The 20895-nt window shown below is 43.0% G+C and overlaps 1 protein-coding gene across 1 annotated transcript in view; it reads right to left on the bottom strand.

Annotated features, from left to right (window-relative positions):
• Positions 1–20895, bottom strand: part of LOC125238071 (microtubule-actin cross-linking factor 1-like) — a 340128-nt gene that overhangs the window by 154489 nt on the left and 164744 nt on the right. Inside the window, exons 15-21 of the mRNA XM_048145360.1 lie at positions 19815–19959; positions 17918–18034; positions 16547–16671; positions 10558–10786; positions 9626–9805; positions 8710–8802; positions 7933–8107 (exon numbers count right to left, since the gene is read on the bottom strand). Of these exons, the coding sequence (XP_048001317.1) occupies positions 7933–8107; positions 8710–8802; positions 9626–9805; positions 10558–10786; positions 16547–16671; positions 17918–18034; positions 19815–19959 (1064 nt within the window). The remainder of the gene's footprint in view (positions 1–7932; positions 8108–8709; positions 8803–9625; positions 9806–10557; positions 10787–16546; positions 16672–17917; positions 18035–19814; positions 19960–20895) is intronic.

Below are 20895 nucleotides of genomic sequence, written 5' to 3' on the forward strand. Positions count from 1 at the left end.
TGGCGCGACAGAGCCAGACCATAGCTGGGCACCGTTAATCAAATAGTTAACTTCGTTAATCGTTAATCCGTTACTAAAAAAGTTAACTTCGTTAATCGTTAAAGCGATACATTTCGACAAATTTAACGTAAGTTAAAGTTAATCGTTAATCCGTTAACACGTGAAAATAAATGAACTTTTCTTTAAATATTTAGTTGCATCAGTATCCACTATAACGTTTTATATTTCTGTAAAAGGCCGAACGAAGTACAGCTAGCCTATTGAACTCTAGGCTGCACGTGGAAGGCAGTGATCGCCTGAGCTACTGCCAAGAGCTGTGTCAGGAGAGATGCTGGCGGTGACGGGACTGTTGTGGCACTTTGGGCGGTAGAGGCTAGGGAAGCGAATGTGGTCGTAAATAGGGCTCGATTTTGCTGCCCTATCACTACAACAGTCGCCATGGTAAAGCTTAGGATTCACCGAATCAAAGTTAGTAAAAGCAAATCCACGTGAAGAATACTTTTTTAGGTAATATTTCGGACTTTTAGCAATCGACATCGGTAAAACCTAGGATTTACCGGCAAATCATAGGATTTGCCGTACTTCGGGCTTTTATAGTAGCGTTCAGAACGTGTTTTTCGCAGCGCAGATGGCGCCTGTGCCCTACTAGATTAACGATTAACGGACTCGGAGAAATTTAACGGAAGTTAACGAGTCCGTTAACATTTTTTCAAGTTAACTTAAAAGTTAATCCGTTAATCGAAATGTTAACTTCGTTAATTAACGATTAACGGATTAACGAGTTAATGCCCAGCTATGAGCCAGACTACCTTTCGGGGCGTTTCGTTTTCGTTTCGCGTCGCAGAAATGCCATTCGGCTACGGCGCCAGAAGAGAAGTGAAAAACGTATCGAGTATTTTTGTGTTTTTGATGTGAGTTTCTTATATTTAGTAAGTATTTGCGTATTTATTTTTCCGGTTGAAGGTTGGTAACATTGTTTGCATGTAAACCAGGAATATACGCAAGTAAGTATAACGGCTTATCACAGATTGTAAAAGTAGCAAAGTATTTTCATTATGACCATGATGCAACTTTCGTTTTTGCAAAAAAATTGTAATAAAAATCTGAAGTATTCCAATATTTAGTCTACATGTGACCGACGTAATGTACCTAACGTCCGAAACATTGTTCCAAATATAAGCTTTCGCTACCAAGAACCCGACTGTCGGGCATCCGCTCGTATAGCCGATTATCGGTTTCCCCGTGTCGGAAGGATTACAATAGAAAAAATCCAAGATGGCGCCTGTAACGTATGGGATATCGGTCCGACATCCGATATTGGATCAGATAATGTGAAAACGCACTAGGTAAGTGTTACGCGATTAGCACTGAGAGTCAAAATCGTGTTAGTTTCAAATTAAATCAATATTTTCCTAAACTGTTTATTTCGTACACAGGAAATGTTTTCGTCAGACGGTCACCTACGTGCCGATCGTCCGACACCTAAAATTGCCCTTGCAATTGAGCAATGACAACCGTGATGTCACCCGTGTAGGCGCCCTCTTATTCTCAAGTCGTTATCATTAGACGTGTTTTGGTTTTGTTGATTTTTACTAGGGTCAAAGAGACGTCGAATTAGTCTCGAAGGCTAGGCACAATTTTCTTAAGTGTTGTTATCTCTGTTGTTTTAAAAGAATATTTGCTGCAGGGTTAGCGCATGATTGGCGCGAGATACATAGACTACCGGTCTTTATGTCATTGGTACAATTAAAAAAAATATGTCGCGGCTACATACTCTAGCGCCAAACATGTGCTAGCCCTTGAGTTTTGCTAATTTTCTCAGATAGATGGGTAGACCACGCCACAGCGAGTGAAAACTAAGGAAGCATATCGTCACTACTTTAAAAAATCTCGTATCTCACGCTGTTCCTCAAAGTTAAAACGCAGTAAGTTTATATGCATTCCATACATACTTACTACAATTTTCTTTTCATTGACAGACGAAGATACAAGTTTTTTAAAAGTAGTGACGATATAGTCCTTAGCGTTGCGTATAGTGGGCTGCGTATCATGGAGAAATTATTCATTGATAAATTCGCCATTCCCTTTAGCAGCTCACTGTACCTCAAAATGGAAAAACGGAGCCCTTGTAAGATAACTCGTGCGTCTGTCAGTCCGTCTGTCACTGCCTATTTTCTCAGCAGATTTTAAAGTTTTCACTATATGAGCACAGTGAAAGCAAAACTCAATACTGAAATTAACATCATCAAGCCATGGGCTACTTTGGAGAATCTTAACATCCGTTTTCCTTACGTCGTCAACTCGTCATAAGTTGCCATCCTAGGTCAACAAGGCGTACGATAACATCTCACTCATTTGTCATGATTGCACTCATAGATCCATTCCTACGTTACTCACTGCCTATATATAACGGTGATGGTACGAGGGCCACAATAACCTGACCTCTGTTGAAAACACGCTGAAGGTCAATATCGCGTCGATGTAATTGCATTATTTAAATTGTTGTCAAATTTAATTGGTACGACAGTCTGGCGACCGCATCTGTCACAGAAGGAGTAAGCTTTTCGTCCCGTTCCGAGGAATTTTAAGTACAATTTTGTTGTACTTGTCATTTGTAGGTACCTCATTTCAAAAAGATAACTGGCAGCTTATAGGTATTGAAATTTAATAAAACTACATATATACATACATACAATCACGCCTGTATCCCATGAAGGGGTAGGCAGAGCACATAAAAATACTCAAGTTTCAGTGCCACTCTGGGCAAATAAGGGGTTGACAGAAAACGAAACTGTGACATTGCAGTGACAGGTTGCCAGCCTCTCGCTTACGCCACAATTTAACCCATATCCCACATTCGCCTTCTACGACACCCACGGGAAGAAAGGGGGTGGTGAAATTCTTAACCCGTCACCACACGGGCAAAAAAATTACGTTTTAAAAACTAAAAATTACTAAGAAAATATAGGTAAACGTGACTGGTGACCAAAGAGCTGGACTTAGTCGCAAAACGTATCACCATTGCGTCACACCGAGGAAACGTCGCCAGCATCCTTGATACAACGGGCTTTTAGCTGATCCCGTCTGATATCCAGAAGGATCAATAATAGGCTGTCGTTATGATGGATTTCCTATATAAAGCAATGAAAGTTATTCCTCAATGGCGACGTACAAAAAGTATACTCTCGTTTGTAAAGCTGCTAATGGTAATAACAAATTTAATCATTTCTATAATTAGATAAAAATCAAAGCTGGCACAGGTAGACAGCTCGTGCCAGAAAAAACATTTCACGAATACCGGTGATAATAAGTCAGTATTATTAATTTATCATTTAAACTATTCTTGAAGTAATCAAAACAAAAATTGACGCGCGGATGCTGCAAGCTTTACTTTAGTCCCTATGACTATGAGCTATGAATAAATAAATAATAAATAAATAAATATTATAGGACATTCTTACACAGATTGACTGATGCCCACGGTAAGCTCAAGAAGGCTTGTGTTGTGGGTACTCAGACAACGATATATATAATATATAAATACTTATATACATAGAAAACATCCATGACTCAGGAACAAATATCTGTGCTCATCACACAAATAAATACCCTTACCGGGATTCGAACCCGGGACCGCGGCGCAGCAGGCAGGGTCACTACCGACTGCGCCAGACCGGTCGTCAACACACACCTTGCCTTACTAGTCGTATTTATATTGCTAATAGCTTTTGCCTGCGGCTTCGCTCGCGTTAGAAAGAGACAAAAAGTAGCCTATGTCACTCTCCATCCCTTCAACTATCTCCACTTAAAAAATCACGACAATTTCTCGCTTGTTTTGCCGTGAAAGACGGACAAACAAACAGACACACATATTTTCACATTTATAATATTAGTATGGATTATATTTCAACTCTTATAAATAAATCGCTGTGTCTTTTAATTAACCCCCGACGCAAAAACGACGGGGTGTTATAAGTTTGACGTGTCTGTTTCTGTGTGTGTTTATCTGTGGCATCGTTAGATCCCGAACGGATGAACCGATTTAGATTTAGTTTTTTTTTGTTTGAAAGCTGAATTAGTCGGGAGTGTTCTTAGCCATGTTGGGGGTTTTCTTCAAAATTTTAATGTTGTGAATTTGTTTTTTATCATGCAGAAACGTCTGCGAGCGATATTACATATTTTTAAATTAAAGGAAAAATGGAAAAATTCACACCTCCGGCAGGACTCGAACCTGCAAGGCCCCGGCAAGGCCAAAGGTCGCAGGTTCGAGTCCTGCCGGAGGTGTGAATTTTTCCATTTTTCCTTTAATTTAAAAATATGTTTTAATGTTGTGGTTAGGTCTTTATTGCCCCAAATCTAATATTGTTATGAGTAAGGGCGGACTACCTAGACGTTTTGACTGAGTTCGTTTGGAGCAAGTTAACATATTAGCATGTTACGACCATACATGGTCGTGGATAGATGTAGAATCAATTTTTAAATAATTACCATCTTTTCCCCTCGAGAACATTTGTTTTATCTTCTTCATTTTTAACGTCCTCTATTGCTAACACAATATGGCACAAAATGTCGTTTTCATCACTTTCGATAGTTTCAATATACAATTGTAAATTATTATTTAAACATTGTAAATTACAAACATATAGTCTGTCAAGCTATTTCCGTCACTATAAAAAAGGCAAATTAAAAAAATAGCCATATAAAAATGAATTTCGTGCTTTTTCTAGTAAAACTATTACCTATATAAATTCACTGCTTAAAAAATTTAATAACACATAAACACAAATATCAATAGCTCAACTCGCACTACTTTTCAACCACTAAAAGGGCGTTACTTCAACGAACGGCACTAGTTTCGAAAGAACGCGTCCAGCGCCGATCAGACTCGTTCCCGTAGTACGAACTAATCGCTCCCGTAGGACAGTTGCGCTACTGATGTTTGTGAGTTTGTGACCTCAACATTGATGGATATACAATTGGACAGCTTGATACTTGTAAGAAAGAATGTGACGTTTTCAAAATTAATCAAATTGTTTTTAAGATGTAGAGTCTTTATGACTAACCTATATCATACATGCATTCATAAACTCACGCCTCTATTCCCAAACGGGGTAGGCAGACCATATGAAATTGTAACTTTCAGTGCCACCCACTCTTGGCAGTAAATTGGTTGAAAGAAAATAAAATTGTTTTTGTTGCTGTGAGTTGAAAACAGGGGGGTTACCATGACGTGCTAAAGCCGTTCAGTTTAGGTTGAGAGAGAGGGACGGAGCTATGCAACTGCTATAGCTGTGTCCCTTTCTCTCAACCTAAACTGAACGTCTTTAGTACGTCATGGTAACCCCCTGTTATTGTAATATGACTGATATGACCCTTCTGGTGTTTCGGGTGTCCAATGTCCATTGACCCCTTCTCCCCCCCATCACCTGATAGCATAATTAGCATACTACTTTTTTTTTAAATAAAGTTTTTATTTTATACTTCTGACAGTTCTGAATATTGTCCAATATCTATACATAGTTACAAAACAAGATAGGCAAGTATCAAGACTAAAGTAAAACATTAAGGTGCATCCACCCACACAGTAATTACGCTATCAGTCACTATCGCACGCGACTGTACCGCCCATACGGAATAAGGCCGGACGTCCAAGTTAATAGTACACTGTATTTGACAGATCAATAATAAAGGAGAACGATATTGAATTTAAAGACCGTTTAAAAACCTATTAGAAGCCACTGACTATGAATAGTTTAGTATGAGTATTTTGACAATTTTTTTTAATTAAAAATAGACGTAAGTCAGGTATAGTTTTCTTAATAGCCTAAATTTCTTTTCTTCTCTTTTCTAATAGCCCAACTGATCCATTTTTGGGCTATTATTACACTATGATGTTGATTCTACATGTATCCACTGAACACGCCTACCATATATAACCGGTGGACACTATTTAATTTAATAATGCAAACACTCAAAACATGGAAAAAATGGACCAGTTACATTTGACCTGTACTCAGATCGAGATTTGCCCCGCTGTAGGGTGACCAAGAAGTTTGTTCTTAAACTAATATCTGGGCAAAGAGCTTCCCTTTCTGTTTCGTATGCTTGACATGTGTCGCCATCTAGTTCAAAAATGATAGCCCGCTTCTAAGCCTAACTCGTATTTTTTTTTCTATTCGTTTTAGCCTTGATTTTCGCCATCTAGTGTTTCAATAAATAGTACTTACATCGACCGAAAGAATTCTGTCTTAACAGACAACTAGCACACGAGATGGCAAAGAAAAACATAAAACCCGAAAAGGGCGTTTTCCTGGACATATGATAAGTTAGACCGATTTTCACCCCCAAAACCCCCACATGTTAGAGCGGTTTCCGAGATCGTCCAAAATTAAATAAATAAATAAATCTAAATAAATTATAAGTTAAAAGTACTAAGATACTACTACTACTAAGTAGTACTTATTCTTCGCAAATAAACTTACTTACTTACTTACTTACTAACGGACAAACAGCAGAAAATCGCTAACTTAATGTCTTGTACTCACTGGAAGTAATTAACACTATAATTTTCGGCCATAAAAACTCAAGGTCTTTAACGACAGTTGTGCCCTAAATATGGTAAGAAAACAAACCAATTGTCCTGCAATTATTCAATTGGTGAGCGGCTTAGTAACAAAATTGATTAATTGCACCAGTCTCAATTCAATTATCTCTCAAATACTGTTTATTACAAGTATCAGTACTGAAATTATCGTAAAGACTTTCTTCAATGATGCTTTGTTTGAGTATAAACGTGAATGAATAAATTATTCAGTGACTTGAAAGGTCAAATGAATCAAATATCAATGTAAGATTTTGATTGACACATTCGTAAGCAAACAGGTACTTTGTAGGAGGTAGGGCATAGCGGATGATATTCCGCTTTGTGTGGTAGGGCACAGCACAGCGGATATCGTCTCGCTCGAATCTAGAGCAGAGCCCAACTGGGGTAGTACCTCCGTCTTACAGAAGACCGCAGCCAAATAGCACTAGACCCTACTCATAGTGTTGTGTTCCTGTCGGTGAGTAAGGCTGCCAGAGCTCAACGAGGGTGCGGTGTGCTGATGACAGGAGGACTTACGGAACTAACTTGTTCCGTCTATTAATTGTCCTTTGAGTCGTCGGCAACCCGAACCCTCCTTGGAACTGTACACTCCTTTTTGCTGTGTACTTAACACAGCAAAAGGGAATGTACAAGTTTCTAATGGGGTGGCAACGCGCATGTGACACTGTTTGAGTTGCAGGCGTCCATAGGTTACGGTGACCGCTTTACATCAGGCGGGCCGTAAGCTTGTTTGCCACCGACGTAGTATTAAAAAAAAAAAAAAAAAGCAAACAGATTTGAAATGGCATTATTCATCAAATTATTACGTTGAAAATATTAGCATGTCATAATAACTAGATAACACTCTAGTATAGTCACATAATCTGTCAGTAACAAAAGCGGCAAATTAAAAAAAAAAATGTATTTACGAGTATCGTATCGTAGCTTTTTTAGTGCGAATTCAGATCACGTATTTACTAGGTTGAATGACACGGAATTTGGTATTTCGCGCGGAGAATTCTGTCAATTTGTGTAGGCTATAACTCTGGTGATTTCTGAATTTTAACCTATACTTTCAGTGGTGTCTTCATTCAGTGCACGCCGGATGGCGTGGGCTTTGCTATACTGTGCTACATACACTAGGTTGTCTGTTTGTGTGAAGCCCGACGCACGCGGTCCAAAGCCCTCATACTTAAGCAGTCGGGGCAACACGCGGACCATAGCCGGGCGCCATCGGCGACCTCACACTTAATGTATCGGGTGAAGCCCGACGCACGCGTTCAACGCGCGACTTATGGCTTGAATCTGCTGTACTAGGCTATCTCTCTGTGTGTGTGTGTGTAACATACCTTCAGCCCTAGCCCGTCGCTCGAACTCGTCGAAGAGTCGGTTGACGTCATCGATCTCTCGGCGCAGGCGCCGAAGCTGCGGGTCGGCGGGATCGCCCTCGCCTAGCAACTTCTCGGCGTCTTCGTTTAACGCGCGACGGATGGCCTGACGCTGCTCCGCGCCCATTGCCACGAACTGATACAAATATTACTAGTTAGAACCAGGGATAAACATAATTCAATTATGAGTAGACCTTAAGGTCCAGCGAGCGCCGACACTAGCGAACGGCGACCACTTGTAAACTTTTAGCTGTGCTCGATGTAACATAAGCGCAGCTACGTACGTAACGTTCAATAACGATGAACAGACGTCGACACACAAAATGCACTAGTTTGAGGTTTGCATAGGATTACAAAATAGTAATCATTAAATATAAAACCGAAGTAGACATATTCTATGGAACTACCATAACCAAGATATGTTGGCAATGATTTTGACAGTTTCGCCGGTGCATATGTTCTTTTAACATCAAACTTAGATGAATTATGACATTTGCTTAACCCTTGCAGAATGCAGAGACTATCAAAATTTTTTCTTCATTCTATGTCCAATAAGAAACCTGCAAAATATCCCGTTCTAATTGCCATGAAAATTTTATTACAGTTAAAAAAGTTTGCGTTTTCGCCTCAAAGTGGTGCAGTTCGGACCTAATTAGTGTACTTTGTAAGGCCTATTTCGAAGAATTACCAGGAACACGTTACATTATAAATAAAACTGTAATATCACAAATAAGTTACCTGCGGGAAGTCCCAGCCCTTGACCACCTTGATGGTGGCGAAGATCATGTTCTGACGCATGCGCAGTTGTTTCCTCTGCCACAGCTGGATCACCTGCGTTCATAAACATCATATTAATAATACTGTACTGGTGTATAATATTTTTATATCAGGCAATATTTTATGAATATGATGACTATGTAAAAAAAACATCAAATGTCATATTGAGTTCAATTTTATTTAGTTATTTAAACTTTATTGCACAAGAGAACAACTTAATGTACGAAAGGCGAACTTAATGCCATGAGGCTCTACCAGTCAATCTTTGGGCAAAGCAGAGAAGATTGTAGGCGGTGCATTAAGAGACCAATTTTGAAATATCAATCAAAACCATATAGACATATAATATGTTAACGTACATACAATTACATATTATTTTTACATAAATAACGATAGGATACTATTTTAACATACAATTTTATCCTTTTAATCCTGTCTCAAAAATACTTACGGCACATGCAGATGCGAGTGAAATTAGGTCGAACCGAGCAATTTTTGACTATAATGTGCCATCGTGCGCTATTTATTATTTATTTTTTCCTTTATTTATCTTCCTTCTTAAGTTAGGTTTTGTACAATATGAGTATAAAAGTAAAATAAAAATAACACTTACAAAACAATATAAACACATTATAAATTTATTTAATTATTACAAGAAACATATTTTTAAATTAAAGGAAAATATGTAATATCGATCGCAGACGTTTCTGCATGATAAAAAACAAATTTATAAGAAGAAACTTACAACGTTTTACTAATACTATTTCGCAAAACTAAGAACAGTTTGTTGACGGATTGAGCCCAATAATTTGACATTTCATTGGATAACCAATTTTATTCGGATTTTGAATGCATCTGGGGCACCCAGGGAACTTACCCTATCATAAGCGTTGCGCAATCTCTGCGCAGCTTCAGCAGCGAGCGCGCATGGCGGTGGTAGCGCTACCACGGCGCCGGGCAGTTGCACTTCGGTGCCCGCGCCGCCGAGACGGACCAGCCAGCGGGAACGACCACTGTTGTCCACCACTGTGACGGCTGAGCCTTTCTCGATCGCGATCTGACAGAAAAAAGGTTACGGTAAGCATAGATATAAACAGTTTAAAAAAATCTGTAGGTTATCTTCAATTCAATTTGTATAAGGGAATTTTCATAATTTGGGACCCCCCAATTAGCGAAAGTTGTTAACAAAAATTAACTCACTGTCAGTTTCGTGACGATAATTAAGCATGAAATTTCTATTAAAATATTGATTTTGTGTTAATAACATAAACTTTAAGCGATAATCTACCTTCAAAATGTGAAAAAAGTAAATTTTTAGACAGATTTTATGCTTAACTGTCGTCACAAAACTGACAGCGAGTTAATTTTTGTTAACAACTTTCGCTAATTGGGGTGTCCCAAATTCTGAAAATGCCCATAAGCTTGGTCATACATGGCGACCCTGTCAATATACGTTGTTACTTTGACTGCCAAAAGACACAACACTCTCGTCCCAAAGTGGCCTAACAATAGGATCTCTTGTTTCTTGACCGATTGAGCTTATTCGAACAACCGAGACACTTTTGCGTGCTTCTTAAGTAACTTAAATCCTATTTTTTTCTTTAAACAGCTCTCATTCTACTTACATTAGCAGGTTTGTAAGCGCACATAGTCTCAGCCCTAAGCGGCCTTGTAATCGGCGCCTTCCTTTGCTTGACCGGCCTCACAGATTGAGCCTCTTCGACCAGCCAAGACACTATCTTATGAGTTCAACTCTTGCACGAATCTTGAGGACCTTAAATCCTATTTTTTTCTAAGAATTTTACTTACATTGGCATGTTTGTAAGCGCACACAGTCTCAGCCCTCAGCGGCCTTGTAATCGGCGCCCTCCTTTGCTTGACCGGCCGCACAGATTGAGCCTCTTCGACCAATCGCGACACCACACTGCCGTGAGAGTTGAGCTCCTCGCGGAGTTCCTGCATGCCTTTGAGTAGACGCTCGCCTTGGTCGAGGGTGAATTCGGACTGGGAGAACGTTGAGTTTAGAGCTTCTTCGCGTCTGAGGAAGAAAAAGATTAGTTATAGTAGAATAAATCTTAAGATATATTCTATTTCAATTTATCATTATCATTATCTGAGTACCCACAATAAAAGCCTTCTTGAGCTTACCGTGGGACTACTCAATCTGTGTAAAAAGACCTATATTATTTGTGCCGTTTGTATATCCGAGGTCTTTATAGAGAGAGTACGTCGTAGACGTCGCATCGGACCGATAGATGGCGCCATCGTTCGTTGTAAGTCGCTCCGGCGTCACACCGCCGCGATGTTGGTAGTCCCGTTTTCCCCACCTGCAATATAAGGCTCCTCGCGCCCCGACCCGCCACCAGCCACCCTCATTGTTTCGTCGAACGCCGAAGTGACCGGTTGTCGCGTATTCCGTTCGAACATTTTTACAGCATGGTGTCTCGAAATTAATCTTTTAGTTTCTATTTCCTCGTTACTTCTGGTCAAACCAGAATTATTCGTGTTTTTATTTAAAAAGTGGCTTATAAAATTTCGGAATTATGAAATTTTTCAATTCATCCGTCAATTCTTTCTTCCCTTTTAATTTACGCTCGTTCGTCTTGAATAATGAGATATATTATGCCTCGCTAGCGATCATTATTCGTCTTTCGGGGTTCTCACGATAGAAATGAACGAGCGGTGCTTTATGATTCTACCCACTTTTTTGTAAGAAAGTTCCATGCTGCAAAATCGTTACCGTTAATCAGTTTTCTTTTTTAAACTATTCGCATTTCCGAGACTAAAGTAGGAAGTGTTATCCGCGTATTAAAAGTTTCGCGCGAGAATATAAGCGGTAACGTAGGTAAGTTGCTCCGCCGGGGACCACGTGCTCCGGGGACCACGTGCTTCGCGACCGCGGGCTGCGCGACCTGCGGGCTGCGGCGGCGGCGGCGGCGGCGGGCGCGGTGGAGGAATACCGCGCTCCGAGGAGGTTTGAATTTCTCCGACGAATGGGTGAGCAGATTCATATTAATTTAGAAAGAACATGTTCGGTTTCCGATTCGGTGCGGAGGCCCCAAGCCACGTGTCGGCGCCGAAACTTACTGTAGCGCTGCGATAGCGCCGCTGACCGCGGCAGTGTTGTCCGCCGCGTCGGCGCCGCCGAGGTTGCGTAGAAGTTGCCTCCTCGTTAACGATGGCCATCTCTGCGGTGCCGCCGAACAACGTTGTGGCCGCCGCATAGGCGTCGCGTGCGACGCTGTAAGTATGTCTGCTGCTGCCCCGACACGAATTTTTACGAAGGGTTGAGCGCCGTTAGTGATCAGTCGTCAATACGCAGGCTACCAGCGCAGCCACCTACGCCGCGAGTCTGCTGAAGCTGTCCACCAATATCGCTGGCCGCCACGCTTATGCTAGCGCCTCGATGGTGATGCAGAGCGTTCGTCTGCCGTGACAACGCCGCGATCCTGCTGAAGCTGTCCACCAGTATCGCTGGCCGCCACGCTTACGCTGGCGCCTCGATGGTGATGCAGAGCGTGCGTCTGCCTTGACAACGCCGCGAGCTTGCTGAAGCTGTCCACCAATATCGCTGGCCGCCACGCTTATGCTGGCGCCTCGATGGTGATGCAGAGCGTTCGTCTGCCGTGACAACGCCGCGATTCCGCTGAAGCTGTCCACCAGTATCGCTGGCCGCCACGCTTATGCCGGCGCCTCGATGGTGATGCAGCGAGCTCATCTGCCGTGACAACGCCGTGATCCTGCTGAAGCTGTCCACCAGTATCGCTGGCCGCCACGCTTACGCTGGCGCCTCGATGGTGATGCAGAGCGTGCGTCTGCCTTGACAACGCCGCGAGCTTGCTGAAGCTGTCCACCAATATCGCTGGCCGCCACGCTTATGCTGGCGCCTCGATGGTGATGCAGAGCGTTCGTCTGCCGTGACAACGCCGCGATTCCGCTGAAGCTGTCCACCAGTATCGCTGGCCGCCACGCTTATGCCGGCGCCTCGATGGTGATGCAGCGAGCTCATCTGCCGTGACAACGCCGTGATCCTGCTGAAGCTGTCCACCAGTATCGCTGGCCACCAGTATCGCTGGCCGCCACGCTTATGCTGGCGCCTCGATGGTAATGCAGCGCGAGCGCGCTCATCTGCCGTGACAACGCCGCGATCCTGCTGAAGCTGTCCACCAGTATCGCTGGCCGCCACGCTTATGCTGGCGCCTCGATGGTGATGTAGAGCGTTCATCTGTCGTGACAACGCCGCGACCCTGCCGAAGCTGTCCACCAGTATTGCTGGCCGCCACGCTTATGCTGGCGCCTCAGTGGTGATGCGGAGCGTAATACTGTTAACCGCTGCACAGGCGTCGCAATCCTTCTGCTGCGTCTGCCGTGACAACGCCGCAAGCTACTTGAAGTTTTCCACCGGTGTCGTCGGCCGCCACGCTGATGCTGGCGCCTTGATGTCGCCTCGATCGCACGAGGTAAGATTGCAGACGCGGCGACCTTCATCGCGCCACCGAGCGCAATACTGCGGCTGCCGCGAAGGCGTCGCTAATTTTCCTGCCGCGTTTGCCGTGACGACGCCGCGAACTCTGTCGATGCTGTTCACCGATGTAGCCGACTGCCACGCTGGCGCCGGTGCCTCCCGCGCTGACGGCGGCGACCTCGAGAGGGCCACCGAGCACGATACTGCGTGACGCGACAGGGGCATCGAAGACGCCTTTCGAGCTGACGACGGCCGTCTCAATCTCACCGCCGAACGTAACACCTTCTGCTGCAGTGACAAGCTGGTAAGATTGCTGATGTGCTCCCTTGGTGTCGCTGGCCGCCACGCCAACGTCGGCGGCTGCCGTCGCGCCTGATGTCACGCTCACCGCGAACACTGTCTTCCGCTACAATGGTGCCACGACCACGACTATCCAGGCTCCGTCTGCTACGGTATCGTTGCAGACTCTGTTGCTGAACAGGCTGATACTACCCTCCAATGTGACGCCGGGCGCCGCTATCAGCTGACATCCCGTACACTATGGTATCCACTCTTCTCTTTCCAGTTCCCGTGAAGTACTTTGACAGTATTTACACTCTATTTTGACCAAGGACTCCTCCGTCGCCGAAGTGAGAACAGATAAATTCTAAAGATGCTACGTCCTAACGTGGCTTGGCCACCCATAGTTGAACGAGGTAAGACGTCAATAACCGGACGAGGAGCCGCACTGCTGCGAGGGTGTCCTGATGATGTTCGCGAGCTATCTAATCGGAGAGGCGCCTCGCGAGACGACCCTGTGGTTCCTGTACATCGCTCATTGTGTAGGTCAAAGACATCGTAAAGGTTTGCGGAATAAAAAAAAAATCTCTTTCAGAATGTCCAGATCTGAATTCGAGCCAGCGTCCTGCATCCTGAGCGTGCGTCTGTTTACCGGGCGGACACCAAAACCGATCGGTAATCTGGCCGCGGTGGTTCCAAGTACACGAAGATTTCCCGGAGGCTTGTGGCGCCCCCTGTCCATTCGAGAGATGAACTTGTTCGCCGAGCCTCTAATAAACAAATTGGCAAAAATAAACCCGCTTCGCCTTAGTGAACTTGAGGTTCCAGCTCAAAGCGAAAGGGGCCAGGAACTCAGGAGATACTATTCAATATACTCTATGCTCAGGAGGACTTCAGTAGTTATCATCTGGCTCGACTATACTGAATTAATATAGTGCTTGATTCGATCGTAGAACCTGATTTCATCAATTTCACAACTTTCGTAGTCTACAGAGGAAGGTTGCACCGCTGCAGTTTCCAGCATTACCTCGTACAGCTGCCGATAGCTGTAGGCCAATCGCTCCTGTTTTGCTTGCATCTGCAGCCCGATAAGACCTTCAATAATCGTAACATTGTACGACGTAAAGCTCTTCCGATGGAAAATAATCTTCAACAGGCGGTGGCGCTGGCGACTGAAGTGACATGCAGCCGGATTAAGGTTCGCATAGCACTATATGCTATGCACAGTTCGGTTGTATGTTATGTTATGCTGTACGATGGCAGGACTACATCTCTTCTGTTACGAGTAACTACGACAGTAACTGCTGACTCCAACAGACTGTCGTACGAGGTCAGTATGCACCCCCTGGGAGCCAAGTGACCTTCGGTGACCTCGCCTTCTTCTGCTTCGCCCGTCATCGTACCTCTTCGTCTGCGAGAGCCCTGCATTACGCCGTACAACGGTACGTATTAAGCCTCCGCCACACATAAAGCGCATTCCGCTTCGCTAACGCTACGCTATCAGCGCGCTGAATGCGCGCGCATTCCGCTCGCGTCCCGCGCGCGTTGCGCTCGCAATCCGCGCTCGTTAGTTCCCGCTAGCGCCCACTGGGCGCAACGCCAGCGTTTGTGCGGTGCACCGCCATTATTGCGCTCCGCCTACGCTCTCAAAGCGCGCATGTGTGGCGGTGTTTTAATTCATCCCTTGACCTGCTACCACGACGTGTTCAGCAACCACCAGCGATGCGACACGGCCGTCACCTCTCAGTCTACGCTGTCGACCTTCATTGCACGAAGTAGAAATCCGTCGCATCGGGTTTTGGATTAGGTAATGGATTACCCTAAGAGTCAATGACTGACTTGAAGAAATCGACTGATACCTCCGTCCAGTGTAGTAGCAATCGACAGCGCTCGTACTTTTCATCTTCTAGGCTAGTTTTACCGAGCGATCAGTATCCTCAAATGCCCTCACTAAAAAGAGTTCAGAGTTCAGGAGTCTCGCTTGCAACCGCGCTCGCTTGACGCGAAATAGTCTGATCGAAAATACCAGTATTGTAACAAATAGCCCTTGGGCGCGTGAGTGATGACCTTTTTCTGTGTTTGATATGGACGTAAAACGTTGGACTTTAAATAGTCATATCAAAGCTAATATTGATTTTGATAATTTTTACGAAGGGTTGACAAAAGCAGTATCAATTACGTTACCCTGCTACAGTACAGATAGTTACACTACTTTTACAGTTAATTTCCACACTTTGTGTCTGAAATTGGGTTTATAACCTGATAAAATAACGTCTCTGTTAATAATAATAGTGTATCTAAAGTTTTTGTATCTTGTTCAAGTCAACCTCGCCTACGTCTTTTTTGGTTTTGATCTGCGATGTATAATAATGTCATTTCTCTAACTATTCGCTGACTAAAGCTAAACGTCATCACGAAAATCTCTTTAGGCGTTTCTGGCACCGAGATATTCGCGGATCGAAGGCGATTTCGACTGATACATCTGTCAAATCGGTTTAACAACTGATTCACTTATTCTTCTATGCTATGCCAATAGGGCTACCAAAGGCTTGCGCGAGTTGCGCGCCAGCTGACTCGCCACCAGGAGATAATAAACAGGTCTCTATAAAGACCTCGGATATACAAACGGCACAAATAATATAAAAATTTTACCTTCCAATAAAATTATTATTATTTTGCCTGGTATATCCGAGGTCTGAGTGATGCCTTCCTGGTAGGCTTAATATACCGTCGGCACTTCTCCTCAACAATGAGGGTGACTGGTGGCGGGTCGGGGCGCGAGGAGCCTTATGTTGCAGGTGGGGAAAAACGGGACTACCAACATCGCGGCGGTGTGACGCCGGAGCGACTTACAACGAACGATGGCGCCATCTATCGGTCCGATGCGACGTCTACGACGTACTCTCTCTATAAAGACCTCGGATATACCAGGCAAAATAATAATAATTTTATTGGAAGGTAAAATTTTTATATTATTTATTTAATCTTACGTCAGAATTGTTGATGTGTCATATGAACAAAAAATATAATTATAATACGTGTATGAAAACTTACTTCTGTATCCATTTCTCAGCTTCCTTGACCTCTTCGAAGAAGTTGTGGTAGTGAGTGGTGTGCTTCAGATGCGTCTCGAGACACAGCGTCAGCTGCAGCACCCACGCCCATTGCGATTGCATCACCTGTTAACAGACAGAGAGGTTATTCATATGCCATTTCCAGCCAAAAAATAACGTAAAAAACCGGCCTAGAGCGTGTCGGGCCACGCTCAGTGTAGGGTTCCGTAGTTTCCCGTATTTTTCTTAAAAACTACTGAAAACTAATACTAAACACTAACCTAATAAACTAAAACTAAAATAATTTTCCTAGAAAGTCTTTATAAAGTTCTACTTTTGTGATTTTTTTCATATTTTTTAAACATATGGTTCAAAAGTTATAGGGGGGGGGGGGGGGGTGTGCATCGAGTCTATCCGCTGCGAGCACTCATGTCTGAGGACGAGAAAGCGACTTTGATAATTGATGGCGGGAATAAGGCCCAAAGTTCAGGACAACAGATCGCGCACGACGGGCGTGGCGTCTTAAAGTAGTCCTTTAGTTTGTTGTTGTTGTTAGTCCTAAGGCACCCCAGAGGTGCAAAGGGCCTTCACAAGCTCGCGCCACGCCTTTCTATCTTCAGCGACCCTCGTGGCGTCGCTCCAGCTCAGACCAGCCGCTCGTAGCTCATTCTCGACGGACCGCTTCCATGAGTGGACAGGGCGCCCGGGGCCACAGCTTGCATTTTGCGGTTTCCAGCCGAAAGCAATGCTAGACGACTGGTTTAGCATAGTAAAATTAAAAGTTTAACTCTTCTTGTGGTAAAGTCAAGCACTTCCTAATAATTACATCTCTGACAGCTGATAGAGCAGCATGCAAACGACACTTGCATTCTTGGCTGTATAAGCCCTTCTAGAAAGAATCCCGCAACCATGCACACGGCAGGTGTAGGAGGCCTGCTGGTGGCGCCTCATGCGTTTCTCTTCCAAGAGGATACACTTTCTAACGTAACTAACCTTAAAGTAGCATTCCAAATCCATACTAATATTATAAATGGGAAAATATGTGTGTCTGTTTGTGTTTCCGTCTTTCACGGCAAAACGGAGCGACGTATTGACGTGATTTTTTAAGTGGAGATATTTGAAGGGACGGAGAGTGATATAGCGTCACTACTTTTAAAAAATCTCGTATCTCACGCTGCTTCTCAAAGTTAAAACGCAGTAAGTCTATATGCATTCCATGCACACTTACTACAATTTTCTTTTCATTGACAGACGAAGATACAAGTTTTTTTAAAAGTAGTGACGATAGGCTACTTTTTGTTTCTTTCTTACGCGAGCGAAGCTGCGGGCAAAAGCCAGTTACACTATAACTTGACTGGACCGTGCACTGTACCTGCAGGTGCGCCTCAATAGTTTTGGTGGCCGGGTGGTGTTGCGCGATCAGCGCCTCCCCGCGGTCGATCACGTTACTGAATTGCAACTCTCTCTTCTCGAGCGACGACATCAGTTGCTGCAAAACGAATTACATTCAGATCTGGGTAACAATCCATACTAATATTATAAACGGAAAAGTGTGTGTGTCTGTTTGTTTGTCCGCCTTTCACGGCAAAACGGAGCGACGAATCGACGTGATTTTTGAAGTGGAGATAATTGAAGGGAAGGGATGTGGAGATACCTCATTTGTATTGACCCTTTTGACATAAGTTAAATTTTGCTTGAAATTACTTTGCCCTCTTGTGGATAAAATGTAACTTTCTCGTTAGTTTTTGTTACCAGTTGGTGTGATGAAAAATATTTAATCATTTGCGTTAAATTAGTCGGAAAACGCTCGACATGTTTCGATACATTTTCGAAGATACTTTTCAATATCTGCATAACAAGTTTCTTCAAGCGATAACAAGCGTAAACTAAAAAGGCAAAATAGGAGTAAATTAAATGAAAACAAAGAACAAACCTCGCTATCGTCTCCAAAGGAATGCTTGCAAGGATTGAAAACGGAATTTCGTAAACATAGTTCAAATAAATCGTACAACAACATCGTTTTATGCACGTTCATACAATGAGGACGCACACTGACATATTATCCCGCCAGGCGGCGCCTCTGCAAGTGTCTAGGCATGTCACTGTCATTCATATATGACAGAGAGAAAAACATATCATCTTCTCGCTGTCACGTATGGACTAATAGGGTGGCGCCATCTGTCATAACCTTTGAGTGTGCCTCCTCATTTAGCGCTCAGTTACAAAAAACCAGTGTCGTACTTCACCACAGTAATATTGACGCTTGACACTGACTGTGCTTATTTCTGGGTCGATCAATAACATAGTTATTCAGCGTCAATATTTCCTTGTTTAAACAAGCAATGAACCGCAAGTGTCACTGTCGGGCGACAATAAAATTTACACTGTGGTGAAACAGGCCACCAGTAAAGGGTAGCTTGAAACTAGTATGAATAAACTACATTGACTACAAGTACATATGTTTGTCCTTCGTATTTTTACGAACACTCACGAACGTATCATGCTATTTCAGTCAATCTCAGTACAAGAAGTACGTTGACCGAACTAGCACGACAAAATACGATCGGTTCCGAGAAAATACTATCGGAAACTATTATGCATTTTTAGCTTTGAGCTTCTGCAAGTGAACGCTAAGATCTACGAAATCACTGGACACTAATTTAATTTCTACAAATATTACCATAATAGGTAATATAAATTAATTAAAATGGGACATGAATTTCATTCCAATCTATTTATAATTTCATTCATTATGAGAAATGAGAAGACTATATAGCTAGGCAACCATGCTTCATCTTCGACGGTATGATATTTAAGTACATGCTCATTTAAACATAAAATAAATGTCATATATAAAGAAAAAAATACCAATGCCTCCAAGTGTTCCAAGCTGGATTCGAACCAGCGTACTCCGTTAACCGGACGGATGCCTCAACCACTCGGCCATCGGTACACGAAAGCAAGGGTCGAAATTTTCAAATATATGACACAATTACCGAGAGCTTGGCGCCCCCCGCCATCTCTGAGGTAGAACCGAAACTAGTTCGACCTCCTAACAAAATACAAGTTAAAATATTTTCTATGAGAAAATAGTTTAATTTGATCTAAGAATACATGCTCATTTGTCAAATAACAAGTTAACACAAATGATAACAATCATCATCCCTAATCCTCAGACCTATCCGGCTACGCTTCGCTCGTCCGTCTATGTCTTCGGCCGGCAACCCCATTTTGTCCCGGCTATTGTATTGTATTGTATTGTATTGTACCTCATAATAATGCTGGACGGCGGGCAGGTTGATGTGCGGGTCTGCCCAGTCGCGCGCCAGTTCGACTTGCTCCTTCTCGTTAAGCCAGTTGAGCTCCGCTGTTGCGCTTTGCAGGAATTCTTGCAGCGCGTCCAGGTCTGACATGCTGTGAACATATTCGTAACTTTGTTATTGTGTACAAGTCAATGTAATTTAAATACAGTTTTTAGCCTGTTTTGTGTTTTCACAAGATTTTTCAAACAAAAGAAATAATGTTATAACTATAAAACTCCCGTGAGACTCGAACATGTGTGGCTCGTCTAATTAAGTCTAAATAACTCTGACACGATCCATTCTCTCGGATATCTCTCTTTCGATCCGTTTGCGAGATTCTCAGAGAGAAAGAGATAAAAAGCATATGCCAAAGCATTAATGAGCAATTCCCGTTAAGTTTGTACTCGTACATTTGGATCACGTCTCCGATTTTGATAAAAATTGGTAGGCTGATAAGTCCATGATGCTGAGCAAGATCCACTAGGTTTCCCAAAATGTCCTATGTAGTTTGTATGAAACCTTCCTTTTTTGTTACCAGATTTCTATACATTTTCGGTAACAAAAAAGGAAAGTTTCATACAATCAACCTAGGACATTTTGGGAAACCTAGTGGATCTTGTTCAGCATCATAAGTCTATGATTTTCTACCAATTTTTATCCAAATCGGAGACGTGATCCAAATGTACAAACTTAACGGGAATTGCTGTAAAATCATCTTTATGTTTTCGATACTATTTCTCGTTCACAACGAACTTTATATTCTGTTTTCCGTCCGGAAAGCGTTAAATTTCAAGCCGCTGCGCTAAACGAAGTTACTTTCCGGGCCCGTCCAACAGAAAAGTAGTATAAGAAAGCCTCAGATCACATGTTTTTGATCTCGGATAACCTCGGCCGACAATTACATGTGATCTAGGAGGTTTCTTACTTTATTGGCTTTATTATCTACTATTACAAAAAAAAATGGTCACTCAAAAAAAAAAAGGTGTGTGTGCAGTGCAATTGTGCATAAGCAAAGGAATGGAAAGATCAATTGGTTAAGAGCGGCCGC

Source organism: Leguminivora glycinivorella, chromosome 22, assembly GCF_023078275.1.
Source record: "Leguminivora glycinivorella isolate SPB_JAAS2020 chromosome 22, LegGlyc_1.1, whole genome shotgun sequence".
Taxonomy (NCBI): Eukaryota; Metazoa; Arthropoda; class Insecta; order Lepidoptera; family Tortricidae; genus Leguminivora; species Leguminivora glycinivorella.